This window comes from Boleophthalmus pectinirostris, unplaced genomic scaffold (genome assembly GCF_026225935.1).
Source record: "Boleophthalmus pectinirostris isolate CB_2022bp ecotype Guang Dong unplaced genomic scaffold, ASM2622593v1 HiC_scaffold_6, whole genome shotgun sequence".
NCBI classification, from domain to species: Eukaryota; Metazoa; Chordata; class Actinopteri; order Gobiiformes; family Gobiidae; genus Boleophthalmus; species Boleophthalmus pectinirostris.
The window spans coordinates 42,402,343-42,419,842 of NW_026571447.1; the positions used below are offsets into that span (position 1 = coordinate 42,402,343).

General features: G+C 51.3%; 1 protein-coding gene across 2 annotated transcripts in view; it reads right to left on the bottom strand.

The window, feature by feature from the left end:
• The window catches only part of atp2c1 (ATPase secretory pathway Ca2+ transporting 1), a 30,688-nt gene that overhangs the window by 561 nt on the left and 12,627 nt on the right, over positions 1-17,500 (bottom strand). For both annotated transcript variants that reach the window (XM_055163595.1, XM_055163593.1), the window contains exons 9-27: positions 17,086-17,154; positions 16,384-16,459; positions 15,945-16,011; positions 15,725-15,849; positions 12,281-12,378; positions 11,946-12,041; positions 11,769-11,858; positions 11,002-11,106; positions 10,444-10,600; positions 9,762-9,932; positions 5,692-5,789; positions 5,543-5,593; positions 4,298-4,464; positions 3,975-4,043; positions 3,279-3,395; positions 1,175-1,322; positions 607-702; positions 243-384; positions 30-142 (exon numbers count right to left, since the gene is read on the bottom strand). In XM_055163595.1, the coding sequence (XP_055019570.1) occupies positions 30-142; positions 243-384; positions 607-702; positions 1,175-1,322; positions 3,279-3,395; positions 3,975-4,043; positions 4,298-4,464; positions 5,543-5,593; positions 5,692-5,789; positions 9,762-9,932; positions 10,444-10,600; positions 11,002-11,106; positions 11,769-11,858; positions 11,946-12,041; positions 12,281-12,378; positions 15,725-15,849; positions 15,945-16,011; positions 16,384-16,459; positions 17,086-17,154 (2,055 nt within the window). The remainder of the gene's footprint in view (positions 1-29; positions 143-242; positions 385-606; positions 703-1,174; positions 1,323-3,278; positions 3,396-3,974; positions 4,044-4,297; positions 4,465-5,542; positions 5,594-5,691; positions 5,790-9,761; positions 9,933-10,443; positions 10,601-11,001; positions 11,107-11,768; positions 11,859-11,945; positions 12,042-12,280; positions 12,379-15,724; positions 15,850-15,944; positions 16,012-16,383; positions 16,460-17,085; positions 17,155-17,500) is intronic.

Here is a 17,500-nt window from a genome sequence, read left to right on the forward strand (position 1 = left end):
CAGACACACACAGTGGGCGGAGTCTGTACCTCGTGGAAGTTCTGGGGAGGTGGAGTTCTCTCCGTCCTCCACTGTTCCACCTTCTTGATCATCTCGGAGACGACGCACACGGACGAGGTCAGAGCCACAAGGAACAGCAGGTCTGAAACACACAGGTTCAAACACACAGGTCCTCAATATGACGTCGGCGACAGAGTGAACGGCGGTGGCGACGGCGGCACAGTGGCGGCGTTTAAACTGACCTGTGACGCTGAGGCTCTCGGTCTGAAAGACGCTCTGAAGAGGAGGAAAGTAAATGACCAACAGCTGCCCCATGATGGACGCCAACACGGCAAAACAGAACGCACGATTACTGCACACGCCCAACTCGTACACCATCCTCGTCTGAAAGAGTCAGGACAACAAGACCGGAGTTAGACCAGAGACCAGACCAAAGACCAGAGACCAGACCAAAGACCAGAGACCAGACCAAAGATCAGAGACCAGAGACCAGAGACCAGATCAGAGATCAGAGACCAGAGTAAGAGGAGAGAGATAAAAGAAAGAGGAGACACAACAAGAGACACAGACACAGACAGGTGCAGACAGGTGCAGACAGGTGCAGACCTGGGAGCGGGAGCTGAGGGCGTTGAACATGTCGAAGAAGACGAAGCAGGTGAAGGTCATGGTCGTGTCTCGAGGAGTGATCACGTTGTCCTGGAGCTACAGGAAGTGACACAACAAAACAGGAAGTGACATCAACATCAAAACAAACCTTCTGACCTACACTGAACGTTGAATATTTATTATATATATATATATATATATATATAGATATTATATATTTATATGTATATATTAAATCTACATTTGTGCGTTCTGCTGGACAGTTTCACATTCATAAATAAAAATTCTCAAATTCCAGAGCCCAGTTTAAAATCAGTCTCCAAGACATTAAATATTTTCAAACTCTGAACAGGATTTATAGGGACCCTCTGTGTGTGACTCTCTGTGTGTGACTCTCTGTGTGTGTCAGGTGCAGCGTGTGACGGGTGCAGCGTGTGACAGGTGCAGCGTGTGACGGGTGACAGGTGCAGCGTTGACAGGTGCAGCGTGTGACAGGTGCAGCGTGTGACAGGTGCAGCGTGTGACAGGTGCAATGTGTGACGGGGGCAGTGTGTGACGGGGGCAGTACTTCTCTCCAGAAGACGAAGAGCGTTCCACAGACGATGATGAGCGCCGACACCAGCACTTTGATGAGGAGGCTGCGCGTCAGGATGCTGTCGCCGAGGTTACGGGGAGGCTTCCTGATGACATCACGGTCCACAGGCTCCACCCCCAAACTACAAACGCACAAAACAAACACGTTAACACAAGCTGACACACAAAAACTCACTCTGACACAAGTGTGTGTGTATAGTGTGTGTGTGTGTGTGTGTGTGTGTGTATAGTGTGTGTATAGTGTGTGTGTGTGTGTGTGTGTATAGTGTGTATAGTGTGTAGTGTGTGTATAGTGTGTGTGTGTGTGTATAGTGTGTGTGTGTGGTGTGTGTGTAGTGTGTGTGTGTGGTATAGTGTGTGTATAGTGTGTGTGTGTATAGTGTGTGTGTAGTGTGTGTATAGTGTGTGTGTGTAGTGTGTGTGTAGTGTGTGTATAGTGTGTGTGTGTAGTGTGTATAGTGTGTGTGTATAGTGTGTAGTGTGTGTATAGTGTGTGTGTAGTGTGGTGTGTGTATGTGTGTGTGTGTGTAGTGTGTGTAGTGTGTGTGTGTGTATAGTGTGTGTGTGTGTAGTGTAGTGTGTATAGTGTGTGTGTGTGTGTAGTGTGTGTAGTGTGTGTGTGTGTGTGTGTGTATAGTGTGTGTGTGTGTAGTGTGTGTGTGTGTGTGTGTGTGTGTGTGTGTGTGTATAGTGTGTATGTGTGTGTATAGTGTGTATGTGTGTGTGTAGTGTGTGTGTGTGTGTATAGTGTGTGTGTATAGTGTGTATAGTGTGTGTGTATAGTGTGTGTGTATAGTGTGTATGTGTGTGTGTATAGTGTGTGTGTGTGTGTATAGTGTGTATAGTGTGTGTGTGTATAGTGTGTGTGTATAGTGTGTATGTGTGTGTGTGTGTGTGTGTGTGTGTATAGTGTGGTGTAGTGTGTGTGTGTATAGTGTGTGTGTGTGTATAGTGTGTGTATAGTGTGTGTGTGTGTGTGTGTGTGTATAGTGTGTATAGTGTGTGTGTGTGTGTGTATAGTGTGTGTGTATAGTGTGTAATAGTGTGTGTGTGTGTGTATAGTGTGTGTGTATAGTGTATATGTGTGTGTGTGTGTATGTGTAGTGTGTATAGTGTGTATAGTTGTGTGGTGTGTGTATAGTGTGTTGTGTGTGTGTGTGTGTGTATAGTGTGTATAGTGTGTATAGTGTGTATATGTGTGTGTGTATAGTGTGTATAGTGTGTGTTAGTGTGTATAGTGTGTATAGTGTGTATAGTGTGTGTGTATAGTGTGTGTAGTGTGTATAGTGTGTATAGTGTGTATAGTGTGTATAGTGTGTATAGTGTGTATAGTGTGTATAGTGTGTATAGTGTGTATAGTGTGTATAGTGTGTATAGTGTGTATAGTGTGTATAGTGTGTGTGTGTAGTGTGTATAGTGTGTAGTGTGTATAGTGTGTATAGTGTGTATAGTGTGTATAGTGGTGTATAGTGTGTATAGTGTGTATAGTGTGTATAGTGTGTATAGTGTGTATAGTGTGTGTGTATAGTGTGTATGTGTGTATGTTTGTATAGTGTGTGTGTGTGTATAGTGTGTGTAGTGTGTGTAGTGTGTATAGTGTGTGTGTATAGTGTGTATAGTGTGTATGTATGTGTGTATATGTGTGTATAGTGTGTATAGTGTGTGTGTGTATAGTGTGTGTAGTGTGTATAGTGTGTATAGTGTGTGTAGTGGTGTATAGTGTGTATAGTGTGTATAGTGTGTATAGTGTGTATAGTGTGTGTGTGTATAGTGTGTATAGTGTGTAGTGTGTAGTAGTGTGTATAGTGTGTATAGTGTGTATAGTGTGTATAGTGTGTGTAGTGTGTATAGTGTGTATAGTGTGTATAGTGTGTATAGTGTGTATAGTGTGTGTGTGTATAGTGTGTGTGTGTATAGTGTGTATATAGTGTGTATAGTGTGTATAGTGTGTATAGTGTGTATAGTGTGTATAGTGGTGTGTGTGTATAGTGTGTGTAGTGTGTATAGTGTGTATAGTGTGTAGTGTGTGTGTATAGTGTGTGTGTATAGTGTGTGTAGTGTGTGTGAGTGTGTGTGACCTCTGTGCCGGGGGTCCGTCCATGATGATGTTGATCCAGAGGATCTGCATGGCGTTCAGAGGGTTTGGAAAGTTCATCAGAGTCGCCAACGAAATCAGACTGAGAGCAGCGATCGACCTACACACAAAAACAACAACAACACACAAGTGTGTAACGCACAAACACAACAACAACACACAAGTGTGTAACGCACAAACACAACAACAACACACAAGTGTGTAACGCACAAACACAACAACAACACACAAGTGTGTAACGCACAAACACAACAACACACACGTGAGTAACGCACAAACACAACAACACACAAGTGTGTAACGCACAAACACAACAACACACAACGTGTGTAACGCACAAACACAACAACAACACACAAGTGTGTAACGCACAAACACAACAACAACGCACAAATATAACACAAATAAATAACATTCAAAAACAACAACGCACAAATAAATAAACACAAATACAACACACAAATGTAACACAAACACAGTGTGAGTTTTCTGTCTGTGCTGCATCATTTCATTTTCAACATGTGTTGGACAAAACGAGTCGTTTGGGCCTCGTTGGGGTGTGTGTGTGTTGTGTATAGTGTGTGTAATGTGTGTGTGTGTATAGTGTGTGTAATGTGTGTGTGTATTGTGTGTGTAATGTGTGTGTGTGTGTATAGTGTGTGTGTGTTGTGTGTCTTACGTGCTGAGTTGGAATCGGACAAAGTTCTTGATGTTGTTGTAGATTCCTTTGCCCTCCTCAATTGCCGACCTGAAACACACAACATCTCAGAACTGAACCAAGTCTAAACCAGGACTAAACCAGGACTAAACCAGGACTAAACCAGGACTAAACCTGGACTAAACCTGGACTGAACCAGGACTAAACCAGGACTGAACCAGGACTGAACCTGGACTGAACCTGGACTAAACCAGGACTGAACCTGGACTGAAACTGGACTAAACTATGACTGAACCTGGGCTAGATCTAAACCTGGCCCCGGTGTGGCCCCGGTCTGGACTCACATGATGGTCTGGAAGTCGTCGTCCACCAGGATCATGTCGGCGGCCTCTTTGCACACGTCCGTGCCGCTCTTGCCCATGGCCACGCCGATGTCGGCCGCCTTCAACGCCACCGCGTCGTTCACACCGTCGCCCGTCATCGCCACCACCGCCCCGATGTTCTGTAACGACTGACCACAGGGTCAGAGACACAGGGTCAGAGACACAGGGTCAGAGACACAGGGTCAGAAACAGGGTCAGAGACACAGGGTCAGAAACACAGGGTCAGAGACACAGGGTCAGAAACACAGGGTCAGAGACAAATAAAGGTGTGTGTGTGTGTAAAATAAAGGTGCGTGTGTGTGTGAAAATAAAGGTGTGTGTGGTGTAAAAATAAAGGTGTGTGTGTGTGTAAAATAAAGGTGCGTGTGTGTGTAAAATAAAGGTGTGTGTGTGTGTAAAATAAAGGTGCGTGTGTGTGTAAAATAAAGGTGTGTGTGTGTAAAATAAAGTGTGTGTGTGTAAAATGTGTGTAAAATAAGGTGCGTGTGTGTGTGTGTAAATAAAAAGTGTGTGTGTGTGTGTAAAATAAAGGTGTGTGTGTGTAAAATAAAGTGTGTGTGTGTGTGTAAAATAAAGGTGTGTGTGTGTGTGTAAAATAAAGGTGTGTGTGTGTAAAATAAAGGTGTGTGTGTGTGTAAAATAAAGGTGTGTGTGTGTGTAAAAATAAAGGTGTGTGTGGTGTGTGTGTGTAAAATAAAGGTGTGTGTGTGTGTAAAATAAAGGTGTGTGTGTGTGTGTAAAATAAAGTGTGTGTGTGTGTGTAAAATAAAGGTGTGTGTGTGTGTAAAATAAAAAAAGGTGCGTGTGTGTGTGTAAAATAAAGGTGTGTGTGTGTAAAATAAAGGTGTGTGTGTGTGTGTAAAATAAAGGTGTGTGTGTGTGTGTAAAATAAAGGTGCGTGTGTGTGTAAAATAAAGGTGTGTGTGTGTAAAATAAAGGTGCGTGTGTGTGTAAAATAAAGGTGTGTGTGTGTAAAATAAAGGTGTGTGTGTGTGTAAAATAAAGGTGTGTGTGTGTGTGTAAAATAAAGGTGTGTGTGTGTAAAATAAAGGTGTGTGTGTGTGTGTAAAATAAAGGTGTGTGTGTGTGTGTAAAATAAAGGTGTGTGTGTGTGTGTAAAATAAAGGTGTGTGTGTGCAGAGTCTGAGTGGAGAGTTTGTTAAAGTCCTGTTCTTGTTGTAGTTCGTGACACGTGGATGTTGTTACCTTGACGATCTTGAGTTTGTGTCTGGGGCTCGCTCTGTAGAACACGGCGATCTGCAAAAACACACACACACAGAGACACACACACGTTTTAGAAGTGTGTGTGGAGCTCACAGATCCTGAAGATAAACGTTGGAGAAAACGAGACTGACCCGAGGAACCATCTGAGACAACTGCTGCAGGTCCAGAGCGTCCACCTCATCTCCAGACAAACACTGAGCTCCTTTAGAACACAGACCCAGACGACCCGCTGCAACGGAGGGAGAGAAGAAAGAGAGAAGAAAGAGAGGAGAGAGGAGGAGGAGGAGGAGGAGGAGGAGGAGGAGAAGAAGAAGGAGGAGGAGGAGGAGGAGGAGAAGAAGAAGGAGGAGAAGAAGAAGGAGGAGAAGAAGAGGAGGAAGAAGAAGAAGGAGAAGAAGAAGGAGAGAGGAGAAGAGAAGAAGAAGAGAGAGAGAAGAAGAAGAAGAAGAGAGGAGAAGAGAAGGAGAAGAAGAAGAAGAAGAAGAAGAAGAAGAAGAAGAAGAAGAGAAGAAGAGAGGGTTAAATGTGTGATGAAGCTCAGGTCCAAGTGTGACATGTGTCAGGTGTGTGTCAAGTGTGTGTCAGGTGAGTGTGTCAGGTGTCAGTGTGTCAGGTGTGTGTCAGTGTGAGTGTGTCAGGTGAGTGTGTCAGGTGAGTGTGTCAGGTGAGTGTGTCAGGTGAGTGTGTCAGGTGAGTGTCAGGTGAGCGTGTCAGGTGAGTGTGTGAGTGTGTCAGGTGAGTGTGTCAGGTGAGTGTGTCAGGTGAGTGTGTCAGTGAGCGTGTCAGTGTGGTGTCAGGTGAGTGTGTCAGGTGAGTGTGTCAGGTGAGTGTCAGGTGAGTGTCAGGTGAGTGTGTCAGGTGAGTGTGTCAAGGTGAGGTGTCAGGTGACGTGTCAGGTGAGTGTGTCAGTGAGGTGACGTGAGTGTCAGGTGAGTGTGTCAGGGGAGTGTGTCAGGAGCGTGACAGGTGTGTCATGTGTCAGGTGAGCGTGTCAGGTGAGTGTGTCAGGAGCGTGACAGGTGAGTGTGTCAGGTGAGTGTGTCAGGAGTCAGGTGAGCGTGTCAGGTGAGTGTGTCAGAGTGTGTCAGGAGCGTGAGGTGAGCGTGTCAGGGTGACAGTGTGTCAGGAGCGTGACAGGTGAGTGTGTCAGGAACGTGTCAGGTGAGGGTGTCAGGAGCGTGACAGGTGAGTGTGTCAGGTGAGTGTGTCAGGTGAGTGTGTCAGGAGCGTGACAGGTGAGTGTGTCAGGTGAGCGTGTCAGGTGAGGGTGTCAGGTGAGGTCGTGTGTCAGGTGAGTGTGTCAGGAGCGTGTCAGGTGAGTGTGTCAGGAGCGTGTCAGGTGAGTGTGTCAGGAGCGTGTCAGGTGAGTGTGTCAGGAGCGTGTCAGGTGAGTGTGTCAGGAGCGTGTCAGGTGAGTGTGTCAGGAGCGTGTCAGGTGAGTGTGTCAGGTGAGTGTGTCAGGTGAGTGTGTCAGGAGCGTGACAGGTGAGCGTGTCAGGTGAGCGTGTCGTGTCAGGAGCGTGTCAGTGAGTGTGTCAGAGCGTGTCAGGTGAGTGTGTCAGGTGAGTGTGTCAGGAGCGTGTCAGGTGAGTGTGTCAGGAGCGTGTCAGGTGAGTGTGTCAGGTGAGTGTGTCAGGAGCGTGTCAGGTGAGTGGTGAGGAGCGTGTCAGGTGAGTGTGTCAGGAGCGTCAGGTGAGCGTGTCAGGTGAGTGTGTCAGGAGCGTGTCAGGTGAGTGTGTCAGGTGTCAGGTGAGTGTGTCAGGAGCGTGTCAGGTGAGTGGTGTGTCAGGTGAGGTGTGTCAGGTGAGTGTGTCAGGAGCGTGACAGGTGAGTGTGTCAGGTGAGCGTGTCAGGTGAGCGTGTCAGGTGAGGTGTCAGGTGAGTGTGTCAGGAGCGTGTCAGGTGAGTGTGTCAGGAGCGTGAGTCAGGTGAGTGTGTCAGTGGCGTGTCAGGTGAGGGTGTCAGCGTGTCAGGTGAGTGTGTCAGGTGAGTGTGTCAGGTGAGTGTGTCAGGAGCGTGACAGGTGAGCGTGTCAGGTGAGCGTGTCAGGTGAGCGTGTCAGCGTGAGTGAGGTGTCGTGAGGTGAGGTGTCAGGTGTGTGTCAGGTGAGTGGTGAGGTGTCAGGTGAGTGTGTCAGGTGAGGTGAGTGTGTCAGGTGAGTGTGTCAGGTGAGGGTGTCAGGTGAGTGTGTCAGGAGCGTGTCAGGTGAGGTGAGTGTGTCAGGAGCGTGTCAGGTGAGCGTGTCAGGAGGTGTCAGGTGAGTGTCAGGAGCGTGTTCAGTGAGTGTGTCAGGAGTGACAGGTGAGTGTGTCAGGAGCGTGACAGGTGAGTGTGTCAGGAGCGTGACAGGTGAGGTGTGTCAGGAGCGTGTCAGGTGAGTGTGTGTCAGGAGTGTGTCAGGAGCGTGACAGGTGAGTGTGTCAGGAGCGTGTCAGGTGAGGGTGTCAGGAGTGTGTCAGGAGCGTGTCAGGTGAGGTGAGTGTGTCAGGAGCGTGTCAGGTGAGTGTGTCAGGAGCGTGTCAGGTGAGTGTGTGTGTCAGTGAGTGAGGTGTCAGGTGAGTGTGTCAGGTGAGTGTGTCAGGAGCGTGACAGGTGAGTGTGTCAGGTGAGCGTGTCAGGTGAGCGTGTCAGGTGAGGGTGTCAGGAGCGTGTCAGGTGAGTGTGTCAGGAGCGTGTCAGGTGAGTGTGTCAGGAGCGTGTCAGGTGAGTGAGTGTGTCAGGAGCGTGTCAGGTGAGTGTGTGTCAGGTGAGTGTGTCAGGAGCGTGACAGGTGAGTGTGTCAGGTGAGGGTGTCAGGTGAGCGTGTCAGGTGAGCGTGTCAGGTGAGGGTGTCAGGTGAGGGTGTCAGGAGCGTGACAGGTGAGGGTGTCAGGTGAGCGTGTCAGGTGAGTGTGTCAGGTGAGCGTGTCAGGTGAGCGTGTCAGGTGAGGGTGTCAGGAGCGTGTCAGGTGAGTGTGTCAGGTGAGTGTGTCAGGAGCGTGTCAGGTGAGTGTGTCAGGAGCGTGTCAGGTGAGTGTGTCAGGAGCGTGTCAGGTGAGTGTGTCAGGTGAGGTGTCAGTCAGGTGAGTGTGTCAGGTGAGTGTGTCAGGTGAGTGTGTCAGGAGCGTGACAGGTGAGTGTGTCAGGTGAGCGTGTCAGGTGAGCGTGTCAGGTGAGTCGTGTCAGCGTGTCAGTGAGCGTGTCAGGTGAGTGTGTCAGGTGAGGTGTCAGGAGCGTGTCAGGTGAGTGTGTCAGGAGCGTGTCAGGTGAGTGTGTGTCAGGAGCGTGACAGGTGAGTGTGTCAGTGAGAGTGTCAGGTGAGTGTGTCAGGAGCGTGTCAGGTGAGTGAGGTGTCAGTGAGTGTGTCAGGAGCGTGTCAGGTGTCAGAGGTGAGTGTGTCAGGAGCGTGTCAGGTGAGTGTGTCAGGAGCGTGTCAGGTGTCAGGAGCGTCAGGTGAGTGTGTCAGGAGCGTGACAGGTGAGTGTGTCAGGAGCGTGTCAGGTGAGGGTGTCAGGTGAGTGTGTCAGGTGAGTGTGTCAGGAGCGTGACAGGTGAGTGTGTCAGGTGAGCGTGTCAGGTGAGTGTGTCAGGAGCGTGTCAGGTGAGTGTGTCAGGAGCGTGTCAGGTGAGTGTGTCAGGAGCGTGTCAGGTGAGTGTGTCAGGAGCGTGTCAGGTGAGTGTGTCAGGAGCGTGTCAGGTGAGTGTGTCAGGAGCGTGTCAGGTGAGTGTGTCAGGAGCGTGTCAGGTGAGTGTGTCAGGAGCGTGTCAGGTGAGTGTGTCAGGAGCGTGACAGGTGAGTGTGTCAGGAGCGTGACAGGTGAGTGTGTCAGGAGCGTGTCAGGTGAGTGTAACAGGAGTGTGTCAGGAGCGTGACAGGTGAGTGTGTCAGGAGCGTGTCAGGTGAGTGTAACAGGAGTGTGTCAGGAGCGTGTCAGGTGAGTGTGTCAGGAGCGTGTCAGGTGAGGTGTGTCAGGAGCGTGACAGGTGAGGGTGTCAGGTGAGTGTCAGGTGAGTGTAACAGGAGTGTGTCAGGAGCGTGTCAGGTGAGTGTGTCAGGAGCGTGTCAGGTGAGTGTGTCAGGAGCGTGTCAGGTGAGTGTGTCAGGAGCGTGTCAGGTGAGGGTGTCAGGAGCGTGACAGGTGAGTGTGTCAGGAGCGTGTCAGGTGAGTGTCAGGTGAGTGTAACAGGAGTGTGTCAGGAGCGTGACAGGTGCGGTCCTGACCTATAGCCACGGCGGTCTCCTGGGAGTCTCCTGTGATCATCTTGACGGCGACTCCAGAGCCGATCAGTGTGGACACGGCGTCTTTGACTCCAGAACGAGGAGGATCCAACATCCCCACGAGGCCCACGAACGACAGACACGACAACTCCGAGCCCACGGCGAACGCCAGCACTGAAACAACCGGGTCAGGACCACAGACACCGGGTCAGAACCACAGACACCGGGTCAGAACCACACACACCGGGTCAGAACCACACACACAGAGTCAGAACCACACACACAGAGTCAGAACCAAGGCCAGGACTAAACCAGAACTAATCCAGGTCTAAACCAGAACTAAACCAGGACTAAACCAGAACTAATCCAGGTCTAAACCAGAACTAAACCAGGACTAAACCAGAACTAAACCAGGACTAAACCAGGACTAAACCAGGTCTAAACCAGGTCTAAACCAGGAATAAACCAGGACTAAACCAGGTCTAAACCAGGTCTAAACCAGGACTAAACCAGGTCTAAACCAGGTCTAAACCAGGACTAATCCAGGTCTAAACCAGAACTAAACCAGGACTAAACCAGGACTAAACCAGGTCTAAACCAGGTCTAAACCAGGTCTAACCCAGGTCTAAACCAGGACTAAACCAGGACTAAACCAGGACTACACCAGGTCTAACCCAGGACTAACCTCGGAGTCCGGCTGAGCCCATGTAGCTGATCTGCTGCTGGTAGAGCTCCCTCTGCTGGTGGTTCAGGGGCAGTGTGGTTCCGTGGCTGTGGTACGAGCTGCAGAACCGGATCACCTGCTCGAAGGCTCCTTTGACGAAGAACACGCCCGGCTTGTCCTGGACCAGAACCAGAGGAGAACAGGGTCAGAACTGTGTGCTCGAGCGCGACGTCCACAGGAGGAGCCACGTTTACGACCACGACACCGACCGACGCCGACCGACCGACACCGACCGACGCCGACTGACCGACACCAACCAACCCCGACACTGACCGACACCGACCGACCCCGACACCGACCGACGACCGACCGACCCGACCGACCCCGACCGACACCGACCCCGACCGACCAATTTGAGGGAGCGGTAGAACATTTGAGGGAGCGTTGGAACATTTGAGGGAGCGGTAGAACATTTGAGGGAGCGGTAGAACATTTGAGGGAGCGTTGGAACATTTGAGGGAGTGTTGGAACATGGGACAAAGCTCTCCCTCTCAGTAGAACAGCAGAAGAAGCTCAGACCTGTTGTGTTCTGTGGACGCAGCGCACGGCCATCCACTTCTGTTCTGAGGAGAACGGAACCTCCTCCACACGAACGTACTCCTGCTGCAGAGACTCCAGCCCCATCTGAGAACGAGAACATACAAGAACATCTGAGAATGAGAACATACAAGAACATCTGAGAACGAGAACATACAAGAACATCTGAGAATGAGAACATACAAGAACATCTGAGAACGAGAACATACAAGAACATCTGAGAATGAGAACATACAAGAACATCTGAGAATGAGAACATACAAGAACATCTGAGAATGAAAACATACAAGAACATGTGAGAATGAAAACATACAAGAACATATGAGAACATAGTAGAACATGCAGGAACCCCCCAGTCTCTTAAATTCTGAACACACATGGACCGGTGAGATTTTCTTTTATACTGACTCAGTGTTTTTCCTCTAAATCTTTTCCCTCTAAATCTGTGTTCAGACCCACACGGCCACAGACTCGATGTGGACGCACGTCCAGGGCGTCCAGGGCGTCCAGCGTTTTTGCGGTGCATCTTCAGGCGTCTTCTGAGTCAACAGCGAAGAGTAAATAAACACACCGCCGATGGATTCATGACATAAATAAACTAAAGTCACTAAAACCACGACCGTCGCCGACCACAGCAACACCCACGGATCAACTCACATACAAAGGCTCCAACTACAGAACTAGAAACATTTATGAAGCTGCTTAAGTCCTCCTCTAAGCCCCGCCCCCTCTAAGCCCCGCCCTCTCACCTTCATGGCGAGGGCGATGAGAGCGCCCTCTGTCGGTCGCCCGAGGAGCGTGTGGTTCCTGATCACAGAGTCGTTACAGACGCAGCCGACCTGCAACACACCAGGGTTAAAGCTCCGCTGCGGGACATTTCTGTGAGTGTTTAAAGCTCCACTGCGGGACATTTGAGCGGTGGTTACCTCGACGATCTTGCTGACGGAGGGACAGGAGAACCCGTGGATCACTTCCCCGTTCAGAATCACCTCACCTGCTCCATTATAACCCACACCTGACACCTGCAAGAGACCAGGACCAGAACTGAACCAGGACCAGAACTGAACCAGGACCAGAACCAGAACTGAACCAGGACCAGAACTAGAACTGAACCAGGACCAGAACCAGAACCAGAACTGAACCAGGACCAGAACCAGAACTGAACCAGGACCAGAACCAGAACTAGAACCAGAACTGAACCAGGACCAGAACCAGGACTGAACCAGGTCTAAACCAGGACTGAACCAGGACCAGGACTGACCTCAGCGTGGAGTCCATCTGAGGTGAAGATCTGTGTCACCGTCATTTCGTTTTTGGTCAAAGTCCCAGTTTTATCAGAACAGATCACGTTACAACAACCTGAAAAACACACACGTGTGTCAGGGCCCTCCCCGCGTGTGTGTCAGGTGCCCTCCCCGCGTGTGTGTCAGGTGCCCTCCCCGCGTGTGTGTGTCAGGTCCCTCTGTGTGTGTGTGTGTGTGTGTGTCAGGTCCCTCTGTGTGTGTGTGTGTGTCAGGTCCCTCTGTCTGTGTGTGTGTCAGGTCCCTCTGTCTGTGTGTGTGTCAGGTCCCTCTGTCTGTGTGTGTGTCAGGTCCCTCTGTCTGTGTGTGTCAGGTCCCTCTGTGTGTGTGACAGGTCCCTCTGTGTGTGTGTGTGACAGGTCCTCTCTCTGTGTGTGACAGGTCCCCTCTGTGTGTGTGACAGGTCCCTCTGTGTGTGTGACAGGTCCCTCTGTGTGTGTGTGTGACAGGTCCTCTCTCTGTGTGTGTCAGGTCCCTCTGTGTGTGTGTCAGGTCCCTCTGTGTGTGTGTCAGGTCCCTCTGTGTGTGTGTCAAGTCCCTCTGTGTGTGTGTCAAGTCCCTCTGTGTGTGTGTCAGGTCCCTCTGTGTGTGTGTCAGGTCCCTCTGTGTGTGACAGGTCCCTCTGTGTGTGACAGGTCCCTCTGTGTGTGACAGGTCCCTCTGTGTGTGACTGGTCCCTCTCTGTGTGTGTCAGGTCCTCTCTCAATGTGTGTGTCAGGTCCTCTCTCTGTGTGTGTGACAGGTCCTCTCTCTGTGTGTGGCAGGTCCTCTCTGTGTGTGTGACAGGTCCTCTCTGTGTGTGTGACAGGTCCTCTCTGTGTGTCTCTCTGTGTGTGACAGGTCCTCTGTGTGTGTGACAGGTCCTCTCTCTGTGTGTGACAGGTCCTCTCTGTGTGTGTGACAGGTCCTCTCTGTGTGTGTGACAGGTCCTCTCTGTGTGTGTGACAGGTCCTCTCTGTGTGTGTCTCTCTGTGTGTGACAGGTCCTCTGTGTGTGTGACAGGTCCCTCTGTGTGTGTGTGTGTGTCAGGTCCCTCTGTGTGTGTGTGTGTCAGGTCCCTCTGTGTGTGTGTGTGTCAGGTCCCTCTGTGTGTGTGTGTGACAGGTCCTCTGTGTGTGTGTCAGGTCCTCTGTGTGTGTGTCAGGTCCTCTGTGTGTGTGTCAGGCCGTCTGTGTGTGTGACAGGCCGTCTGTGTGTGTGACAGGTCCTCTGTGTGTGTGACAGGTCCTCTGTGTGTGTGACAGGTCCTCTGTGTGTGTGACAGGTCGTCTGTGTGTGTGTCAGGTCGTCTGTGTGTGTGTCAGGTCGTCTGTGTGTGTGACAGGTCCTCTGTGTGTGTGTCAGGTTCCTCTGTGTGTGTGTGTGTCAGGTCCCTCTGTGTGTGTGTGTGTCAGGTCCCTCTGTGTGTGTGTGTGTCAGGTCCTCTGTGTGTGTGTGTGTGTCAGGTCCTCTGTGTGTGTGTCAGGTCCTCTGTGTCTGTGTGTGTGTCAGGTCCTCTGTGTGTGTGTCAGGTCCTCTGTGTGTGTGCCAGGCCGTCTGTGTGTGTGTCAGGTCCTCTGTGTGTGTGTCAGGTCCTCTGTGTGTTGTCAGGTCTGTGTGTGTGACAGGTCCTCTTTGTGTGTGTCAGGTCCTCTTTGTGTGTGTCAGGTCCCTCTGTGTGTGTGTGTGTGTCAGGTCCCTCTGTGTGTGTGTGTGACAGGTCCTCTGTGTGTGTGACAGGTCCTCTGTGTGTGTGTGTCAGGTCCTCTGTGTGTGTGTCAGGTCCTCTGTGTGTGTGTCAGGTCCTCTGTGTGTGTGTCAGGTCCTCTGTGTGTGTGCCAGGCCGTCTGTGTGTGTGTCAGGTCCTCTGTGTGTGTGTCAGGTCCTCTGTGTGTGTGACAGGTCCTCTGTGTGTGACAGGTCCTCTGTGTGTGTGCCAGGTCCTCTGTGTGTGTGACAGGTCCTCTGTGTGTGTGACAGGTCCTCTGTGTGTGTGTCAGGTCCTCTGTGTGTGTGACAGGTCCTCTGTGTGTGTGACAGGTCCTCTGTGTGTGTGACAGGTCCTCTGTGTGTGTGTCAGGTCCTCTGTGTGTGTGTCAGGTCCTCTGTGTGTGTGTCAGGTCCTCTGTGTGTGTGTGTCAGGTCCTCTGTGTGTGTGTCAGGTCCTCTGTGTGTGACAAGTCCTCTGTGTGTGTGTCAGGTCCCCTGTGTGTGTGTCAGGTCCCCTGTGTGTGTGTCAGGTCCCCTGTGTGTGTGTCAGGTCCCCTGTGTGTGTGTCAGGTCCTCTGTGTGTGTGTCAGGTCCTCTGTGTGTGTGTGTGTGTCAGGTCCTCTGTGTGTGTCAGTGTGTGTGTGTGTCAGGTCCTCTGTGTGTGTGTGTCAGGTCCTCTGGTGTGTCCTCTGTGTGTGACAGGTCCCTGTGTGTGTGTGTGTGTCAGGTCCTCTGTGTGTGTGTGTGTGTCAGGTCCTCTGTGTGTGTGTGTCAGGTCCTCTGTGTGTGTGTGTGTAGTCCTCTGTGTGTGTGTGTCAGGTCCTCTGTGTGTGTGTCAGGTCCTCTGTGTGTGTGTCAGGTCCTCTGTGTGTGTGTCAGGTCCTCTGTGTGTGTCAGTCCTCTGTGTGTGTGTCAGGTCCTCTGTGTGTGTGTCAGGTCCTCTGTGTGTGTGTCAGGTCCTCTGTGTGTGTGTCAGGTCCTCTGTGTGTGTGTCAGGTCCTCTGTGTGTGTCAGGTCCTCTGTGTGTGTGTCAGGTCCTCTGTGTGTGTGTCAGGTCCTCTGTGTGTGTGACAGGTCCTCTGTGTGTGTGTGTGTCAGGTCCTCTGTGTGTGACAGTCCTCGTGTGTGTCAGGTCCTCTGTGTGTGTGTCAGGTCCTCTGTGTGTGTCAGGTGTGTGTGTGTCAGGTCCTCTGTGTGTGTGTGTCAGGTCCTCTGTGTGTGTGTCAGGTCCTCTGTGTGTGTGTGTGTGTGTGTGTCAGGTCCTCTGTGTGTGTGTCAGGTCCTCTGTGTGTGTGTCAGGTCCTCTGTGTGTGTGTCAGGTCCTCTGTGTGTGTGTCAGGTCCTCTGTGTGTGTGTCACAGGTCCTCTGTGTGTGTGTCAGGTCCTCTGTGTGTGTGTGTCAGGTCCTCTGTGTGTGTGTCGTGTGTGTCGTGTGTGTCAGGTCCTCTGTGTGTGTGTCAGGTCCTCTGTGTGTGTGTCAGGTCCTCTGTGTGTGTGTCAGGTCCTCTGTGTGTGTGTCAGGTCCTCTGTGTGTGTGTCAGGTCCTCTGTGTGTGTGACAGGTCCTCTGTGTGTGTGTCAGGTCCTCTGTGTGTGTGACAGGTCCTCTGTGTGTGTGTGTCAGGTCCTCTGTGTGTGTGTGTGTGTGTCAGGTCCTCTGTGTGTGTGTGTCAGGTCCTCTGTGTGTGTGTCAGGTCCTCTGTGTGTGTGACTGACTGAGTGTTTCGACGATGGGCAGTTTCTTGACGATGGCTCTCTTCTTCACCATCCTCATGACGCCCAGAGCCAGAGTCACCGTCACCACGATGGGTAAACCCTCCGGGATCGCCGCCACCGCCAGACTGCAACACCAACACCACGAGACACGGGTCAGGACCGGGACCGGGACCGGGAGGACCAGGACCAGGACCAGGACCAGGACTAAACCAGGACTAACCTGACTCCAATGGTGAACATGTCCAGGATCCTCTTCCCCTGGAGCCAACCCACCAACATGATCACACCTGTAATATATAAAACTAATGAAACACACACACACGACACACACACACAACACACAGACAGAGGCACAGACACACACAGACACACACAACACAAACACACAACACACAGACACACTATACACACACAGACAGAGGGCACAGACACACACAGACACACACACACACAACACACAGACACACTATACACACACAGAGGCACAGACACACACAGACACACACACACACAACACACAGACACACTATACACACACAGAGGCACAGACACACACAGACACACACAACACAAACACACAACACACAGACACACACAGACACAGACACACAGACACAGACACACAACACACACGTGTGTATTAGAGGAGAGTCACTGACCGATGATGCCAAAGGAGTAGAGGGACAACTGTTTCCCCAGGAGGTCCATGCTCTTCTGCAGAGGAGTCTTAGGGGCCTGGACACACGAGCAGAGGTCAGAGGTCATGGGTCAGGGGTCAGGGGTCTGCCCGTGTTCTTCAGGGCGTCTGGTTTTCACAGAGGTCAGATTCTTTTCTATTTTCACAACATAAACTTTGTAAAACGTTTAAATCCTCGTGGCTCCTGAAGTGATCGGAGCCGTTCTGAGTCAGACTGAGCCGCCCGGAGCCGCCCTGAGTCAGACTGAGCCGCCCGGAGTCAGACTGAGCCGCCCGGAGCCGCCCTGAGTCAGACTGAGCCGCCCGGAGCCGCCCTGAGTCAGACTGAGCCGCCCGGAGCCGCCCTGAGCCGCCCGGAGTCAGACTGAGCCGCCCGGAGCCGCCCTGAGTCAGACTGAGCCGCCGGAGCCGCCCTGAGTCAGACTGAGCCGCCCGGAGCCGCCCTGAGTCAGACTGAGCCGGAGTCAGACTGAGCCGCCCGGAGTCAGACTGAGCCGCCCTGAGTCGCCCGAGAGTGAGCCGCCCCAGACTGAGCCGCCCGGAGCCGCCCTGAGTCAGACTGAGCCGCCCGGAGCCGCCCGGAGCCGCTCTCGCAGGAGTGAAATGATTTTTGTGGCCATGAGGCGATGACAGAGCCTGAAAACACCACAACGACAAGACTCACCTCCTCCGCCTGCATCATCTTAAACACCTCGCCAAACTCCGAGTTCTCCCCCGTCCCGATCACGATGCCCTGGACACACACACACGCAGAGAGTCACACACACACAGACAAACAGACACACACACACACTGTTTAGATACAGATTAAAGTTCCTGTCAGACTCTGAGGTGTGATTCTTGGGGTGTAAAATCACGTAAACATCACGGTTCGGTTCAGTTTCGGTTCATTTTGGGAACAAAACACAAAACCTTTTACTTGTTGTTTGTTTGTGTTTATTAAAGTGACTCTTTGGGTCGTGGATTCTGAGGCGGGAGACGGAGACGGAGCGGTTGTTGTGAAGGCGTCACTCTGTGGGAAACTCTGCCCCAGTCACACACCAGTTCCTCTGAATATTAAAGAGTCGAGTCTCCGTGGA